This window comes from Haliotis asinina, chromosome 13 (genome assembly GCF_037392515.1).
Source record: "Haliotis asinina isolate JCU_RB_2024 chromosome 13, JCU_Hal_asi_v2, whole genome shotgun sequence".
Classification (NCBI taxonomy): domain Eukaryota; kingdom Metazoa; phylum Mollusca; class Gastropoda; order Lepetellida; family Haliotidae; genus Haliotis; species Haliotis asinina.
In genome coordinates, this window is record NC_090292.1 from 20,845,247 (window position 1) to 20,865,459 (window position 20,213).

A 20,213-nucleotide genomic window follows, 5' to 3' on the forward strand; every position below is an offset into this window, starting at 1 on the left:
TAATTTCACTTTCATCGATTTACTTTTTGCGTTTAAAGTGAAATTATCGCTACGTTTTCACTGCAAACAGATTATAGTGTATACCTGTGTCTATGCACGTCCTGGGGCCCGTTTCACAAAACTCACGTAAGCCTAAAATCTCGTAAGTTTTCTCGTAGCCATCGTACCTCCTATACTGCAACACAGGAGCTACGGGTGCTACGAGAAAAGTTACGAGATCTTAGGCTTACGAGAGCTTTGTGAAGCGGGGCCCTTAAAAATACGCCTTCCCTCGTCAAAAATATGACGTCATCATGGCAACTCCCCGGCGTTCATGAACGTGATGCGACAAACTTAGACGCATCATTCGCATCGGATCGCAATGCGTCCAGTTTTCTCACGTACTGTAATAAACAAACACCAAACGGACAAAGCAAGTCCTGGACGCAATATTTCTGGAGCAAGTATGACGCAACGCCAAAAACATGTCCCACGTCGTGGAAAACATGCCTTATAAACATAATTGGTTCACGATAGTAAACACGTTTTTTCTACAAAACTCAGGTTTTTATACCTGGTGTATTTACCTGACAGCCAATGTAAATAAACTAGCGGCTATTTTGAAAACATTAAACAAAAGACAGTCGAAATGTTCTGTAATTACACCGACGTTCTCCTGTAGCCGGCCAGTGCTAATTGCGAAATGTAAGTGACGTTACCCTAACGTATCTGATCTTATCTATGTGATATCTGTATGTGATATCTCAGTTGCCGTCGAAATGATATCAGTGAAATGAGGATGCCTCGCCATTTTCGGTGCGCTACATATCGAGTGCCTGTTGCGAAATACAAATTGTTTGTTTGTTTGTTTGTTTTTTATGCCGCAGTCATCTTAATTAAAGTTACTACACCGAGAATATGTTTTTAAACTAAAAGTACTAAACCAAATTATGATAGTTCGTTATTTCTGAAAGATTTCCTATGTGCAAACCTATAATTTTGCAAAATATACTGGTTGGCACTTAACTTACGGTATATATTGCAGCGGTCTGTAAATAATCGAGTGTGGACGAGACAATCCAGTGATCAACAAGTGGGAACGTGTCTCCCAAGTCAGTCAGTCTGACCACCCGATCCCTCTGACGATAAGCATTAGTTACTGGAGATCAGTTCTAACCAGGATCGTCACGTGTTTGAAATGCGTAAAGAAGTGGGCGTAACTACGAGACATCTCAAGGTATGATAGAGTGAGTGAGTGAGTGAGTTTAGTTTTACGCCGCCCTCAGCAATATTCCAGCCACATGGCGGCGGACGTATGACACAAATGAAGTGCGGCTGCCACGCCCCTTCCGGTACTTTGGATACCTAGACGGTTTCTAGATACTGCAGTGCTGTCCCTTGCATGCCATGTTGTATGCTTCATGGATGGCAGTACTAAAGTGTTGGAGTAAATATTCCGTCTGTTATGTTGCAAAGTTGAATAAATATTTAAGTATCTAAACCATCTATGAGACACGGCCATTGACCATTCCCAATAAAATCAACCTGTACTGGCCGCGTATACTGATAGTCATGTGGTTAAAGCGTTCACTCGTCAGGCCGAAGACCTGGGTTCGATTCCCCACATAGGTACAATGTGTGTAGCAACGTTCCGGTGTCCCCCTTCGTAATATTGCTGGAATGTTGCAAAACCATACGCACTCAGCCACTTTAATGGGATGTCAAGAAAACACTAGTGGTAATGCCGGATGCCAGGAAGTCGACGTGTAAGTGGCAGGTACTCGTGTCTGGTTCTGTGTGGTCTCGAGGGGCCTACAGCAGACACGACTATAAACTTGAACTTCAGACTCACTCACTCTATATGGTTCGAGTGGTCAAGTGGACTGAGGTGCCCCAAAACGCTGTTGAACGGATAAGTAGCGTTAGGATCGGTTGATTGTGAGTTCGAAGACTGCCATTGGTTGTTATCTTTTCCTGCGCTTGTGTTACATAAATCAGTAAATTTTCATTCATTCATTCATTCATTCATTCATTTATTCCATCACAGTGGTAGGAACTCTTAAGGTACCGTTTGTAGTGAGTGAGTTTGGTTTTAAGCTGCTTTTAGCAATATTCCAGCAATATCACGGCAGGAGACGCCAGAAATGACCCTGGTCATTGGCGTGACGAGCGAACGTTTTAACCACTAGACTACCCAACCGCCCCCATATCTTTTGGGTGTGTGCGCAGATCAATGCTCATGCTGTTGGTCACTGGATTGTCTGGTCCAGACTCGATTATTAACCGCCGCCATATAGCTGGACTATTGCTGAATGGGGCGTAAAACTAAATTCACTCACTCTACTGACCGCAATACACACGTAACAGATCGACAGCATACAAGAACTCTTGACTCAAAAATAAACCTATCCGATGGATTTATCAAACAAATAGCACCATGCTATTTCTCCTGTCGTATTTGACTATGCATATTATTTTATAGGGGCTGGTGAGTAGGCTAATGGTTAAAGAGTTCACTCGTCCCGCTGAAGATCCGGGTTCGATCCCCAAGAAGGGTACTATGTATTAAGCCCATTTCTGGTGCCCCTCACCTACATATTCCTCGAATATTGCTAAAAGCGGCGTAAAACTTAACTCACACTCACACTCCAGCTATATGGTGTAGTCTGTAAATAGTCAAGTCTGGATCAAACAATCCAGTGATCAACAACATGAGCATCGATCTCGGAACCGATGACCTGTGTCAACCAAGTCAGCAAAGCTGACCACCCGATTCCGTTACTCGCCTCTTACGACAAGCACAGGCGCCCTTTATGGCAAGCATGGGTTGCTGAAAGCCTATTCTACCCCGAGACCTTCAGTGAATGTTTGACATTAAATTTTATATCTACATTGTATATGACATTCAAAATCTTAATTTTGAGATTATTTAATTATTGGCTGATACACTTACAAGTTTGGAAGGAAAATGTCATCTTGACTTTCAAAGAAACATGATTGTGGGTTCGAATCCTGTTTTGCCTAATGATGGTTTGTCAGCACCAGAAGAGTCTCTGAAACTGTTATACCAAATATAGCCCATTCAAAACTAGATAACCACAAGCTCTGCAGAAAGTCTCTGTTACTCACTGTTAAATCACAGTACGACTCAGTGTTTGGTTCTGTTTTGAATTATTCTACCTAACAGTGTGTCATTTCATAGATGTCAAGTGCTATATACACCATATTACAATAACTTGTAAACGGGTCTTGTCATCGATAATTTATGAAGATACGTCAACGAAAATCGATACCCGACATAAACGCTATATGCGATTTAACTGCTTCGTGTTTTAAGAGAAGTATTGTTTACAAAATTCTTAACTTTTCCTGACATGATTGACTTTAAATATTCATAATTTGTTTTACCAAACCCTTTGCTTAAGGAGATAGGAGAAATCTAGACAGTAACGTCTCTTTAATGAAATAAACTTACATATAAGTAAATGCAATGTACCAGTAAAACACGTGTACACTTACAAAAGGTTTTTTTTTTTTGAATGCAGGCAATAATTGAGGTCAACTGTCCCAAATTCAATCACCACTTCAAAAAAAACTGGTTGTCATTTTTCGAATTCCTCGTACCTGTGATTTTATTGGAACACGAGATTTTGAGACGACCCCTCAGGTAATGACACCTGACTATATTTAGTCGACTGGAACTGATCGTAGCGACAGTCACGCGAGGAGCGTTGGCTAATTTCGAATGATGGCGAATCTGTTGGTATCATTTGTGATACTTTTATCTATAGTTCACGGAAATACTCAAGATGTCGACATCACTGCCTTGAATATTTTCGATGCCCTGTCGTCCACTTTGAATTGCGGACAGGTAAGGCGTCATTTGATGGGGAGATACAAAATTTGGAAACGGCAGCCATTTTGTCATATTTCCGTAAACAATGTCGCATGACGAAGTGTTTTACGATTCATTTCAATGAGTTTTGTGTCTACAATATATACGTCTCGGTCATCTTAAGTTAAAGAATAGATTGTGCTAAGTGCTATTTACCTGGACGATCATTTTTTATAGAAAAAACTGATATGAAATACGATTCATCTATCGTATTCAAACATGTTAAATGTTACATCTGAGTGATGCATCTAAAAACAGGTTTATTATTTCTTGTATATTCAAGCTTGTAGACATTGTCTTGACACTAGTTTGGGTAGGAACAGCTGCAGGTGAAACCGGCTCTCAACGGCAAAATTACCCCGCTATAGCACTCCTACTACCTCGCTGTATCGCTAGCCTTACTCACCCCAGTGGCTTCAAAACCATAATCACTCACTCACTACGTGATAAAGGGATGATCCATGTTGCAATACCTCTTTTAATTGGGGGAATAGATGGAACTCTTTCGACTTTACTACCAAAATTAATACCCTTTATGATTCATAGGGATCACACATTTTACCACTAAATACTAATACCTGTCTATCTGTGTGTGCTTCCATGTCTTTACTAACAAACACCTTTTTACCATTCCTAGGAATGTGTCTTTACAAAAACTACTCATAGCTATTCTTACGGAGCTGATAGGTCTCTCCAAGTAAACATCCCTTTAAGATGTTTTGATGTTTAAAGGTTAAGGTAGGGGTAGGGTTAGGGTTAATGGGTGGGGTCAGTCACATATATAACCTTATCTCCATGCAATAATCCACTTATATCCAATCTGAGCACTCCCCATCACTTGATTGGTTGTTTATGATTATGTTTGGTGCACATTTTTTCCGTTTGTTTATTAATGTGTATGAAATTATACAGAATATTACATGAAACTGAAATATTGAATATTAGTTTGAAAGGGGGGTTCTGTTGCATTTAGGTTTAGAACAGTTCTTTGCCATATGGTTAGAAATATGTATATATATTTCTCTTAACATTTCTTAAAAATTTGCTGCGGAATCCAAGAGGGACGTATTCGTTGGCTTCACATTAATCGTAAGACTCACTGTGCGCAAAAAGAGCGTGTAAAAATATCTACTGGCCAACTTCCGCTTTGGTCGTATGTTTACCGATAGTGTTAACTCACCCTAAAGAAAACGAAAGATCAAACCAAATACATAGTTTTATGTCAATTATAGTTTATTTTTATACTTGTATGCACCAAAGACCAGAAGTAGTGAAATGAATAGTTTAATTTATGTCAATAAGTTCTTGTATAAATACATCTCATCACCACCGTTCAGAGGCGTTCTTCCCACACATCCCCTTCTCACAACCATCAAAACAGACATTTCTGATGCAGCTGCAGCCAAAATAGGACATCAATAACTGAAAAGCATATGTAAATCAATATATTTAATCAGCTATGAATAGTTGTCACTTGTAAATAATTATTATTTAATCATTTTGTTTTGAGTGTATTTACACTATCTGTAAACGTACGACCAAAGTGGAACTTAGCCAGTAGATATTTTTACATGCTCTGCGCATGTGCACAGCGAGTCTGAAATTAATGTGAAACCAATGGATTGGTAAGATTATCTGAACTGAATATGAAACAATTAGTATTATGACATGTGGCTGATCATACTAGGTATATGTCACTGATGAAGACTGTTGACGTCATTTGATTACTGCCATTTTCTAAGACATTGGTTGTTAGCTCTGCATATTTCCTGAGGGGAGCCCTAAAGGATTACAAAATATTGGTCGTGAATTATTTATTCTTGTCCGTCATATTGACAATACGTGAGAGCTGGGGATGATGTTACACTTGCAATAGTTTCAGTAAACTAACATTTGTGACAAAGATTTATGGGGTGGTAGGGTAGTGTAGTGGTTAAAGCATTTGCTCGTCATGCCCCAAAGACCTGGGTTCTATTCTCACAAGGGTACAATATGTGAAGCCTATTTCTGGTGTCTCTGGCGATGATATAGTTTTTGATTAAAAGAGGGTTGATTTGACCTAGATGAAGGGGGTGTTAGGGTTGCAGGATTAAATTTGTACGTATTTTAAAATTATGCGATAACAGGGAACTTGTAATGCATGGTGGTTTGGTTGATGTTTGTTTGTAAATGACTAAAATGAAAGAAATGGTTATGCCATAAAAAGTTTCATTTACTTAACAAAATGATCTTGTTAATATTCTTCACTTACTAATACCTGTCGATGGCTTCTTGTGGTTTTTGACCTGCAAAGATCTTTGATTAGAAATGATCTTCAGTAATCCATGCTTGTTGTTAGAGGCGACTAATGGGATTGAATGGTCAGACTCTCTGGCTTGGTCAATACGTCAGTTGATCCCAGTTATGTAGATTGATGCTCATACTGTTGATCACTGGATTGTCTGACCCAGGTTCAGTTACTTACAGACTGTATAGCGAGGATATTGCTGAGTGAGGTGCAAAACTCAGCTCATTCGTTATGGGTTCATTCCCATTATGACTACTCCCAGTATGACTACTCCCAGTTTGACTACCCATGTAATACACAACCTGTTAGAGTTGAGTGGTTTTACTAGCTCGCTCCCCTCTATCAGGTGGACCGTTCCACCAACACTTAAAAGCAGTTATAGTTGTACCACTTTCATACAATACCGTGTATATTTATCTAATTACAAATGTGGAAGAGTTCAAGTATATATCATGTGTATATACCACATAGAAAGTCAATGAAGAAGTTTTTGTGCTGTATAATATTTTGAACTCTGGGCAGCACTAGTGACGCAGACAATGTGATTGGTGTGCCATTGACAGCTAAATAAAACTCTTGTTATTACTGAAACAAATTAACAGATAAATGATTGAATGATAAATATGTTTGATATGGTGTTAGCTATGCTTTGCAACCAAATTAACTGCCACAGAAAATCAAGTTATCTAAAACTTGTCTTGCACTGAATATATGGTTGACTCCAACAAAATGTGTAAACAACATGTTTGGACTCATTACATTTTAGCTTTACTATTTTCATTCATATCGGGGTGCTTATCACATTGGCACAAATGAGACGATTTGGACTGGATATAATAACATGACTATTTTTAATTAAGAATTAAGCTTATCTGGGAAGAAAACGCCATTTTTATTCATTGTGACTTATGTTTTGGAAATGTTTCGTAGAAATATTTATAATTTCTAACCTAATATTCAAACTTGATGAGCAGAAGTTTATTTATTGGATTGCTAACCACTTCTTGAAGAAATCCTGAGAAAATTTTGTCTGGGGCTTAATTCTTATTTTGATAGTTTCTTTTCAAGTGGTATTTTATTGCGTTTCCTACGACTAAAGTTTTATATAAATGCAGCACAAGGTTTTCTTGTGTATTACTTTTTATCCCCTGCAACGCATTTTAATACCCCCTGCCTGTCCGTGCGTCCGTCCGTCTGTGCTCATTTATCATTTCCGGAGCAGAACTCTAAAACCATTCAATATTTCTTCACCAAACTTGACACATAGATTGGTCATGTGGTGTACTGGTGCCTTTTGATCGTTTTGGAATTCTGAATAAAATATTTTGGGCGTTTCCATGGCAACAAGTTTGACTTTGACTGAAATTGGAGGTAATGAAGGGAATATTGATGACTGTGTCTTCTTGTTACAGCATTAAGATGTAAAGAACTCAAATGCAGTGGTGTTACGTAACATTTCTCACAAGTAATATATGTGATGATAATTATAATATCTGTTTGCATTTAGATCACTACAACCGAGTTTGAGGCAATGATGGATGACAAAATCTAGTCACCAAATTTAAAACAAAGTAACTGCGAGTTTCTGTTGGGTATATCATGGCTTTAAACTGATTCAGGGAAATAGCATAAACAGCACCATCATTCAGTAAATTCTGTGACATAATCGCACTCGGTTAAAACATGAATATGTTTGCATTCTCTGAGGGATTATATCCAATTTTCAAAACAAACAGCCTGTGCAATAAGTTTACAAAGTTTTCTTCAAGCAGAGAAGTTGTCTCCATATAGACAAACAATGAATGATGACAAGATTCCTGATTCACTTGGCTTCAAAACATTGTTGGTAGGTCCTTGAAGTCTCTCTTGTAGGTTTATTTCATAGAGTAGGCAACCTGGGAGTAATCAGCTCTATATGTACAGTACATTAAGTTTAGGAATGCTCCATTTTATGTTTATGTTAATGAGTAGTCAAACTGGGAGTAGTCATAATGGGAGTAGTCATACTGGGAGTAGTCATAATGGGAAGATACTGTTATATGTGACCGAGAAGGCCAGGTAGCCTTGAGGATATTCAATGAAGTCTGTATGTGTAGGAGAAAGCACGCCTCTGAGGTTTTGGTAAAACTGGAGGGGCTAGGGATTTCCCGACCCTGATGGTTTTACATTGTCTACCAAAACAGAGGAGAACTGTTTTCTCTAACATATATACCGTCAATGATGGATAATTACAATGTAGATGATCATTTAATGAAGCTACAGAACAATAACCGAAGCACACTTAAAGTTAATTTAATGAAAGTAACTATAAGTATGGTGGTTGTACGGTAGAGTATCTACCTATGGACGTGAGATTTGAGCTTAATTTTGAACAATATTTTTCAATTGATTTCAAACACTTGTGTATTATTTGAATGTTGATATTCATATAAAGTTAGGAAAAGTAAAACCTGGAAAGCTGTCTTACTAACAAAAAGAAAAACCTGGGAAGAGGTCTTTCTTAGTTCTAGAGAAAAGTAAAACCTGTCCCTCCAAAACAAAAGCCTCAAATGTGGTTATTCTATGAAAACAAGAGATGACCTAATACATAGTGAGAGTTTGTATCAGCAGATAAGTGACGTAGGCTGGCTGTATATAATGTTGGGTCAGTTTACAATGCAATGGGGCATGGATTATCAATGGAGATTAGCGTCATAAATAATGACAGGTAAGTGATGGTGATAGGGAATGCCATATAGTAATCAGCCTTTGGAATTAAGACTGTTTATTGAGACAATGGTTGTCTTCGACTAGTTCAAGCTGTTGCTGGCAGTGGCACACCACATGAATAAATAGAATGACTCACAGCCCCTAAGGGCTCACTGGACACTAACAACATCCTGCTTGTAGTTGAAATACGTCGTGTTCCTCATTAAGTGGAAATTGTATTTTTATGTGAATATGTCCTTCATATTACTAATATAGTAATAATATAATAATATCTTTGTCCAAAGAGGTGGCTACACTGGCAAGTTGAGTGTACCAATCACAACTCACTTTCGCTTCATAAAGTATTTTACTGATTAAACATGGCAACACAAATGATGCAGAGGTACTCTGAAAGAGGTAGAAGAGGTTCTTACATATATTTTTTTAAAAGTTTCGGACTTGTCAGTTTGTCTGTATGGCTTCCCCTGAATCTGAGTCGTATTGCGAAGAAACCATCTCATTTGCAACCACTATCCCTGTTGACACTAACAAGCTCAGTTGTAACAGTGGCAAAGCTGACTGGCTACAGTTAGAATGCAGAGCCAGCAAAGGGAGGTAATAAAATCATTGTACCGAGCAGTAGATGTATCCAGGGTATAGTATACCCTGGAAGTACTGAGGATGTCCAGTCCTATGGTAGAGTGAAGTGAAGCTAGTCTAGATTTGCCACCTCACTTTGTCTCCTTCTCAATTTAAAAGGAATCATTTTTTTTCCTGTCATAATTATATATATTCAGAGACAAAGTGTTAATCTACATGTATAGGGTAGTGACACTGACCAACATAATATCTTGGATATTTGTTTGTAATTACAAAAATGGAGAAAGTGCATGATAATGTTCTGATATGAAATCCTCTTTTGGCATCTGTGTGTTGCTCAGTTGTTGATCCATATCATATCAAGTTAGCAGTCTCACCTGTTGAATAATTAATTAGCTGTGTAAACATGAATCTTATGAGCTATGTAATGAGCACCTGTCAATCACCTGTGATGGATTGTCAGTCTGGGAGATGACATCATCAATAAGGAAGGATATTTTCTGAATAAAATGTTTATACAAACATTCCACCTTTCATATTCTTGACATTAGACATGTTGTTATCAATTACCTAAATATGTGCTGCTCAATCATCATCAAATAGAAATGTATGATTCCTAAACAGGTGAAATGTTGACTTGATGTACGTTGATATATAGTAATTATCCCAAATGTGTAAAAGCGTTAAGTTACTATATCCAGGACAAAAGCCCCAGAGGACAAAAGCCCCACAAACAAAAAACCCTCGGACAAATGCCCTTTTGGACAAAAGCAGCCCAAGGAAGTTGTTATCTGTAAATAAATTTTACTTTCTTATTGTTCACAATACTTTTGAAATGCCAGCCAAATACCTCTTCTGTATATATACACAGTGACCCTTCTGTATATGCACATGAGCCAGTCAGTGAAAAGTCTTTGTTAAGCTTGAGTGCACACGTACCCGTTCTGACTGGTTTCGGTCTCCCAGGTGCGTTCGTTCGAGGGAAGTATACACATTCACGATAGATGTAAAATTTATTGATAGACAGGTTACAGTAATGTTTACTGTAGTGATGTGTAGTCAGTACAATGCTCATGGCTTTTCACTGTTGAACGAGTGTTTGTTTGTGAATATTCATCAAATTTTAAGGTTAGTTTTATAACTTTGTTCAAGTTTGTTGTACTAAAGCAACAAAATTCTGGTCAATTGAAAGTATTTGTTTTACAATCAATAATTATTTTTAACCCCTATTTCGGTTTTGATTTTTGATTATTTTGATCTTCAGAGCACCTCTACCCAGGACAAGGTAAAACCCTGCAATGCTACTTTACTTTGCTTCTAGGAAACTCAAGTACTAATAGTACTTTCTTGTCCCCAGTTCAAGAACCTTATAATTAGTAAATACTGTGCTTCCTGTAAACCCAAGTGCTAATGGTATTTTCTTATTTTCTTGTCCCCAGTTCAAGAACCTTATAATTGCAAGTGGTCTGCAAGTCCAGGATTTCTTCAAGTTGAGTCAGTCGCTGACCCTGTTCGCCCCGAATGACACTGCGTTTGAACAAATGCTTCCCGACAAGAGACAGAAGCTGTTTAGCATGACCGCCTCTGAGAAAGCAGACTACGTGAAGTCATACACATGTAAGTTCCTTATGTGTTTAAACATGGTGCGATTTCGCCTCTTGTGCTGATTAAAAATGGCTAGCACAGAAGCTGAGGTGCCAACCTCTACGATTTTATCTCACTCGCAATTCATGCTACGAATTTTAGCTTCAAACTATGCCAAAACGATTGCTCTTGAAATTCTACGAAATTTGAAGACATGCAATAAAACTTTGGATTTATAGCCAAAGACATGTATTTTTTTCGATTAAATACATTCTCGCCTAAAAGAGACGACAAAGAGAAATATAATACTGCTAACTGGAAATCTGCTGTAATTGAAATTATAGCTGCATTTTTAATTAGTGTCATCATGTTTCTCAGAATCCATCATGGGTTTCAAGTATTTCATTGTGATGGTCAAACTACTAATTTTCATCCTTAAAACTACTATATGCAGCACTTTATTGTTGGTATTTCTTTAGAACAGTTAAAATGGTATACCATGGTATTAGCAGAACCCCAGTTTTTTCCCTTCTTTCAATCTTCCGAAACACAGTCCAAAAATTGAGGGTTTTTCTTTTTGGTTTTCTTACCATAATTTTTGGTACCCTTTTAAACCTTTTCAAGAATTACTAGACACAGAATAATCTTGTTAACTTTAGGCCAGACCAATTATCGGACCAATAAGAATAATTTTTCCCCACTCAGAAAATAACAAATCCTAACTGGCCAAAAATTTAAACTTACAAAAAAATGTTTTGATTGTTTTTTGCTACATGAATTTGAGTATTTAGAAGGTATATAATTTGATTGGTAATTATATTTTTATTTTTTTCCTTCCTATCTTAAGGTTTTCTGAGGACAAAAATCAGGAAAACAAGAAACATAATTGGTCTGGCCTGTTAGAAAACTGAAACAGAATCATTCATCATTTGTCATGATGGGGTCAGGTTCTGCTGAAAGTATCTGATACTGAGTACTTGTTATGAAATTACTTAACAAGTATCATACCACATCACTTGACGTGACATTATTTTGTGGTGCAGCCATAGGTTTAGTGGTGCAGCCAAACCTATATGTCAGATTGCACTTGGTGGAGGTACTGAAAACCCCTGAAATCTCACCCTGTTAATGTGACACTGAGGATTTTATTTCTTTAGTACTTAGTAAAGAGTTATGTGAGCACCTTAAATTAATGTGCTCTGTTCCAACAAGAGTCTCCTCTTTGCAAATTGTCTCCACTTAGCATTCAACCTTGACCCTTGACCTTTCAGTAACCAAAGTCTTGCAGACATCAAACATGAATGAGAACCTGATAGAGAAAAGTCAAGGCGCACTGGGAAATACCAACATTTTCTTCTACAAGAGAGAAAGACGGCGGGACGTAAGTGTCTTTCTGGACAATGTCATTGAGGTCAGGTTTACGGTTAGGGTGCCGTTAAACAATTTAGCAACCTTAGTGCTAAATGATTATAACTCCCATACCTTAACACATGGCTGTCATAGCGCTGAGGTAGTTGTAAACAACAGCACCCAGATCTTTAAGGCCATTCTTTTAATTAATTGGTTTACAGATTTTTAAAAAACATTATGAGATCGGTGGGGAGAGAAAGAAGATGACACATGCAGCATGCCATCTAAGCTTCCTGTGGCATTACCTTTCTTTCTATGGGGCGGAGGGGTAGTCCAGTGGTCAAAACTTTGGCGCTTCATGCCATAGACACAGGTTTGAATTCCCACATGGGTACAATGTGTGACGCTCATTTCTGGTGTTCCCTGCCATGAATGCTGGAATATAAAGTATTGCTTAAAGTGGTGTAAAACCAAACTCAGTCACTCAGACGTTTGTCTCTGCTCCACCCTATTTTGGGAAATATTTGATAGGTATAATTTCCTGATTTTTTTTGTTCCCTATTTCTTTTTACTTTTGTTGTTTCTTATCAGGGTGTTGGCATATAATGGCATGTATGTAAGAACAGTTATATTTTTTTCAACTTTCATCTCATTTTGTATTGGCAGATCTGTAAACCAAATGATAAAAATGGCCGAACTCCAATATGACAGCCTTTAAGTGAAGATCTGACGAATTCTCCATTTTCCATCTGAAGTGAACTTTTTACTGACCAGTCCTTATGAAAGATTTTTATGGTGATTTTATTTCATTTCTGTACGACCTAAATTTAAATTTGTACAGATAATGATTAAGATGCTACACAAAATATCCGCCAAATGAAGTTTGTTTGTAAATTGGCTGAAAGTTCAGTCTGTGCAACAGCCTGTGATGGCGTCTTCATGATTATTGGTATCACATCAGAGCAAAAGATCTGTATTTAATGAAAATGGCAATGTGTATATGCTTGACTGGCACATTAGATGGTGATTATAGAACATTTTCTGGGTTTCATCTTCTTTTTTGTTCTATGTTCGACAAAGTGCATAGTTACCATGCTTGCCATTCTCGAAACATGCATGCACCCTAGGAATTTCTGAAGCCCATTCATAAGACATTGGCGGCGATCAAAGTTAAGAATTCTTAGGGGTACGAACATTTTGAGAATAAGGTCCCTGGATCCCGAACCACAAAGCATAGATGATGTTACGAGCTACTGTAACAGTATAGTTTGTCATAGACTTACGATTGAGGAACGACGTAGAGCTTCCATCTTTGTAAATAATGTCCCTGTTCTGATGTGTTTATTTTATTTTATTTTCCAGAGGTATTTTCAGTTTTTCACTACTTTCTTAAAGAATACATCAAAGATTAAGTTCCAAACAATTAATGCTACTATGTATGCTTTTTCACCCACTTTAAGATGTCAAACAAGTTAAACAAAGTTAGTATTGTCATGTATTCAAATTAAACATTTCAGCGTGTAAAATGTAGACGATTGGTGAGAAACTTTCAATATTAGCCGAAAAATATGGATTGTATGTGATATCATGTATGCTGGTGATGCATGTATGTAATGGTCACATTCGGGAGAGAATGAGTGGACCCGTGAAGGTCCCGGGGTAGAATAGGCCTTCAGCAACCCATGCTTGCCATAAAAGGCGACTCAGCTTGTCATGAAAGGCGACTAATGGGATAGAGTGGTCAGGCTCGCTGACTTGGTTGACACATGTCATCGGTTCCCAACTCCACATATTGATCATGCTGTTGATCACCAGATTGCTGGAAAATTACTGAGTGCGGCGTAAAACTAAACTCCCCTCGTTCCCAATGTAATAGTCCTTTGGGTTCATATGAGAACGACAGATGATTAAATACGTCAAAATTTGGATAAGTGCAGAAAACATAGCTACACAAATAAGATACATGGTCCTGAAACCTCTGTACACAACAGGATCTGAAATCAATAATGGAAAAGGTTGTTTAAGAAACTATCATGTGATACTGCAGTATTTTCATAATTCACACCAGAGGTTACAAATGGCTAATGGAACAGCTCCTACCAGTTATATCACCTGCTTGTCCTGAATGTGTGTAAAATATTTTTATTTGTGAGACTACATGTAAGGCTGCTGTCATTAAAACTGCTATGCATGGGTGGATAATCCTCTACCGATATACTTGTGCATGTGGTGGAGAGTTGAATGCATATATAGCATGAACGCTTTCAAATGTTATTCAGCATATGAATATTTATGAGCATACAGTGTAGAGTCCCCTCACAGATGACATCCATACCTGAACGTAAGTCTAGCCATATTGTATTGACCTGCGGAGGTTTGGGGCGACTTTCATAAGGCCAAGTCATCATACTCACTTAATTGGTTGACAGGGGTCATTGTATCCCAGTTGTGTAGACTGATGCTCATGCTGTTGATCACTGGATTGTCTGGTTCATACTCGATTGTTTAAAGATCACTGTCATAACTGAGTACAGGTTTAAACAACAAACAAACATTTATGACTGTTTTGTCTGGGGGTGACTTAATTATGTACAAACCGCTGTCATACTTTTGTGTTACATATATAAACATGAATGGAAAGCAATCTGAGTAAATGTCATGTAGACTAGTCTCCCTTGTTTGACATAACCTCAGGCATTTGGAAATCAAATGTGTATAGGTTCATGAGTGAATCAGATGTCTGCTTTTCAGGTGATGCAGTTTAATTAACTCACCTTTTTATTTTATAGAATATAGTCAGTGGGTTAGCTGGTCGGACAGAATACTACGCCAACGGAGCCCTGATTTACAAACCTGATGTGCGGGCGCAAAATGGAATTGTTCACATAATCGACCGTGTCCTTGACCCTATTGTACCCTATGGAGTGTACGGTTACATACAAAGGCCAGACATTCTGCAGCCCACTTTGCAGTGAGTTTGGATTACAATTAAAATGTTTATTAAGTGTGTTCTGTATACTTCATGATACAGTGGAAGCTGTCAAAACCGGCATCTCTCCAATCCGGGAAGTTGTCAATACTGGCATAAAATCCCAGTCCTGTCCATGGTTTGTACATTTATCATCAGCTCTGCAATCCGGCACATAATGTCACATTATTTCCTTTTTCCCTTTGAGTGCCAGTGTAGACAGCTTCGAATGTACTTCATGGGTTTGATCGTCTGAAATCTGAGATGCGGAATACAATATAAGTTTTTCATTGGTCACAAAGCAGACAGGTTGATGTACCCTGTCTGTTTGTTTATGTTTGGGTTCATGGACCATAAACAAACATTGAGGATGCATCAAGCCATGGGCTCCGAGGGTTCAATGAACAATATATTAATTTGACCGAACACCTCAATGTTAATTCTGAACTGTTTGAAGCATGGGCATTGGATCATTACAAGGAATACCAGAGGTAGGCAACAGTCCAAACACTACTGACATGGAGTACCAAGCGAATTCCCACAGTTTGGCATTTCCAGCAGTTAACATGTTTGACAGCTGTGTGGAAACAATGTTTTTTGGACGTTCTTGTACCACTGAACACTGCACATGACTCCCTTCTGGACAGATTGGCTTCCTTGATTGATCAGGAGGCCCACTGACTGATCATGTGACGCCAATATCTTTCAGGCGCACTGCAGTACAGACATGCTGTAAATAGAATGGAATGAGTGAGTTTAGTTTTACGTCGCACTTAGCAGTATTCCAGCTATATGGCAGCGATCTGTTAAACAGAATTTGAATAAATAGAAACAACAAGCAATACAGTAAGACTTCCTCTTCATTGGGCCCGCACACATTGTGTATTGACTGTATTGGACTTTGCAATTGGGACAATAGATGTCAATGTTGCAAAGACTTGTTGGACGATAAATTTGCTGCCTATTGTAAAGTTGATACACGCCACCTTACGGACAAGGATTCATGGAAATATTCTGAGGAGCATGGTCCCTCTTGAGCTCAGAATTTTTGGACAGAAAAAGTAAAAGTTGCTAAACAATTTACCAAGCCAGCTACCGACAGTTAGAAGTTTCTGGAAACCTAGTCGGACTCTTATTTCAGTGGACCCGTGAAGGTCCCGGGGTAGAATAGACCTTCAGCAACCTATGCTTGTCATAAAAGGTGACTGTGCTTGTTGTAAGAGGCGACGAACGGGATCAGGTGGTCAGGCTCGCTGACTTGATTGACGCGTGTCATCGGTTCCCAATTGCGCAGATCAATGCTCATGTTGTTGACCACTGGATTGTCTGGTCCAGACTCGATTATTTACAGACCGCCGCCATATAGCTGGAATATTGCTGAGTGCGGTGTAAAACTAAACTCACTCACTCACTCACTCTTATCTCATAAGACAACTGTTTGGTATATATATGTCTCCGTTGTTTCGGTTGCGTTGTTCATATCTACAAATCAGCAGCACCTTTATCCAGTTCAACAAGCACCACCAGTTTGTCAACCTAATTCGGTTCAGTGAACCAGCACAGGTTGATTACTCATTCTACTTCATCAAGTCCGATCCAATCCGAAAATGTCATTTGGTGTCTCATTCCATGGTACGATCAAAACTAGTTCGATGTCTTGTTCTGCAGTTTGGTGATCCCAATAGATTTTCCGCTCCACTACGAACTCGTCAAAACAATCTACTAGTGTGGTGGTGCTGCCACCTCTATCTGTATCTTGGGATCATGACCAACTCCTAGATATTGACAGGATGTTAAGTGCTTTCTGCACTGCTTGGAAGCAGTTGCAGCCACCGGTACAATGTCCAGTCTGACTGTCCAAGGAGATGTTGGACCTATGACCTCAACTTCAGTTCCGCGAACAGCCTCTCCCTCACCATCCTGCTCTGAGAGAAGTGGGACTAGGACTCTACTTTTAAATTAAATTAAATTAAATTAAATTAAATTAAATTAAATTAAATTAAATTAAATTAAATTAAATTAAATCTACTGTTTTGTTCTCAGTTATGGGGCAAATTAGAACAAGAAATTGTTTATTATCTCTACAATTGAAATCTTTGACTGTATGGCATGAGTGTTTTGATACACCCTACTATTACATCACTAAATATGTAGAGCCAACAAAACGAACATATGATGTCACGTCTGGTGAGATGTGGAGATTGCTTCGACTGCAATGGCGGGTTTGCGATAGAAAATGTATGACATTCATAGGAATGCAACAGTTCATGAATAAGTTATCTTGTCTGAAGGAAGGTTGAACGATGTTATAAGATTGTATGAATTTTTTGTTCATGAAATATTTTACCTTAATCCAATCAAAAACCCCAAACACCAGGAAACTGTACTGTGAGTATGTATCCCAGTTGACCCAGCTGTGAATTGGATACCTCGTTAGTGGCAGCAAGAGTTGTAAACTCCCCAGGGAGTTGAGATTGATAATACAATGTGGAGTTGAAACTGACAACCAATAAACTGAGGGAACCATTTACCAGCGCCATTTACCAGCGCCAAGCACTAGATGCATGGATATGTGCACTATATAAATTTTAGAACTAAATGATGAGTGACAATGACATGCTTCAGTCCATTAATGTCCATGTCTGTTCATGTACAGGATGAAGTTCTTCACGGAAGTGACTGAGTATGTTCGTGGAGATTACTACAACCAGGCCATCAGTCCACTTACCAACAGTGACCGCTTCACCATGTTTGTCCCGACAGACGAAGCCATCAGCAAAATACCAAAAGAAAAACTGGATGAACTCCGCTCAAAACAACCTCAGCTGGCCAGTGTATGTAAACATCACCCTGTTTCTCTCTCCTCTTCCTTCCCTCTCTCTCTCACGTATATTTCTTCTCTCTCCTGTTTCCATTCTCCTCTTCCTTGGCTCTCTTGTTTCTTCTGTCCCCTTCCTTCCCTCTCTCCCCTGCCTTTCTCCTCTCTCCTGTTTCCACTCTCCTCTTCCTTCACTCTCTCTTATTTCTTCTGTCCTCTTCCTTCTCTCTCTCACCTATATTTCTCCTCTGTTTCGTATCTCTTCCTTCTCCCTCTCCTATATTTCTCTTCTCTCTTGTTTCCTTTTTCTTCCTTCTCTCTCTCCTCTTCCTTCTCTTTCCCCTACATTTCTCCTCTCATTTCTTCTCTTCTTCCTTCTCTCTCTCCCCTATATTTCTCCTCTCATTTCCTCTCTCTTCTTCCTTCTCTCTCTCCTCTTCCTTCTCTCTTCCCCTATATTTCTCCTCTCATTTCCTCTCTCTTCCTTCCCTCTCTCCCCTATATATCTCCTCTCATTTCCTCTCTCTTCCTTCTCTTTCCTCTATATTTCTCTTCCTCAATCCTCTTCCTTCTCTCTCTCCCCTATTTTTCTCCTCTCTCTTGTTTCCTCTCTCCTCTTCTTTCTCTCATTTCCTCTCTCCTCTTGCTTCTCTCTGATATGTTTCTCCTCTCATTTCCTCTGCTCTTCCTTCTCTCTCTTCCCTATATTTCTCCTCTCTCTCTTCCATCTCTCACCCCTATATTTCTCCTCTCTCTTGTTTCCTCTTTCCTCTTCTTTCCCTCTGTCCCCATTAGATCTCTTCTCTCACTCTTGTTTCCATTCTTCTTCCTTCCCTCTCCCCTCCTTGCTCAACTCTCTCTCACATCCGCTTCCTTCTCTCTCTTATAACCTCTCTCTTCCTTTTCTCTCTGTGTCTGTCTCCCTCACACTTTCTCCCTGAGACTCTATCATTTTCCTTCTCTCTCATTATCATGAAAAAATATTACTTTCGTCACAGTTCACCGAGACTTTAAACTCTACCATGTTTTGCTATCTGGCTGAAAAATGCTAGACCTCTCTCTCTTAAGTCTGAAACTATAATAACTTGTAAGTTCAGTAACTGAAATGTGATCCCTCTTTGCGACAGGAGAGAAATATCAACAATGTTAGGTATCGTAGGACTGTCTTGTCAATAAAGCTTTGTAGTAAGGCTATTTATCATGTGTAAACTGACCATTATGTGAGCATAACTCTTGACTATGTGTGACCACCTCGTTGCCATCTCTGTCTCATTTCCTCATCCTCTCCACACACACAGACCATGCAGAAAATAGTTTCCAAGTTTACAATGCCAGCCAGTCAAGCTATTCATGTCTGGAAGTTACTAGCCCTCAAAATAATTCTGATAGTTGAATACAGACACAGGTTTTATCTTGAAGCTGCTAATATGATGAACATTTTTATCAGGTCGTAATCTTGCATGATTTATAAGTATTACAGCTTAAGTAGTAGGAGAGAGTGATATATTCACAAAATGACCCCATGAATATTCACAAGCCAGTCAGTCCAGTGATTGTGGAGATTTGCTGACTTGACTGGATTTTCACTAGCAGGCCAGTGGCTATTTCACACTCTGCACACAGATGATGATGATGATGATGATGATGATGATGATGATGACGACGACAATGATGATGACGATGACGACGATGATGATGATGATGTACATATGCGATGAATAGTTGCAAACTGATTTATTATGGACCAATATTCAGGAATTATTCTGTTGTATTTTTATGTCCAGGTGATCAAGCAGCATGCAATTCCCAACTTAGCCGTCTACACGTCGTTCGTGAACCACAACGAGGGCTTCCAGTGTTTGGACGGGAGAGCAGTCTTCAAGAAGAACATCCGAGAGTCTGGTAAGCCAGTAAGGCAGTGGGGGAATTTAACAGACGTGGAAAGTGCAAGTTAGTACTTGCTGTTAGACTTACAACATTTAGGTATTCATGTGTGCCTGTTTGATAAAGGAGAACTAAGAGACCTTGGTTTGACTTGCATGTT

At 38.8% G+C, this 20,213-nt stretch overlaps 1 protein-coding gene across 1 annotated transcript in view; it reads left to right on the forward strand.

Moving 5' to 3' along the window:
* Positions 1-3,625: 3,625 nt before the first annotated feature.
* The window catches only part of LOC137259270 (fasciclin-1-like), a 42,689-nt gene continuing 26,101 nt past the window's right edge, over positions 3,626-20,213 (forward strand). The window contains exons 1-6 of the mRNA XM_067796904.1: positions 3,626-3,850; positions 10,889-11,066; positions 12,305-12,414; positions 15,173-15,354; positions 18,008-18,185; positions 19,954-20,071. Coding sequence (XP_067653005.1) covers positions 3,725-3,850; positions 10,889-11,066; positions 12,305-12,414; positions 15,173-15,354; positions 18,008-18,185; positions 19,954-20,071 — 892 coding nt within the window. The 5' untranslated portion in view covers positions 3,626-3,724. The remainder of the gene's footprint in view (positions 3,851-10,888; positions 11,067-12,304; positions 12,415-15,172; positions 15,355-18,007; positions 18,186-19,953; positions 20,072-20,213) is intronic.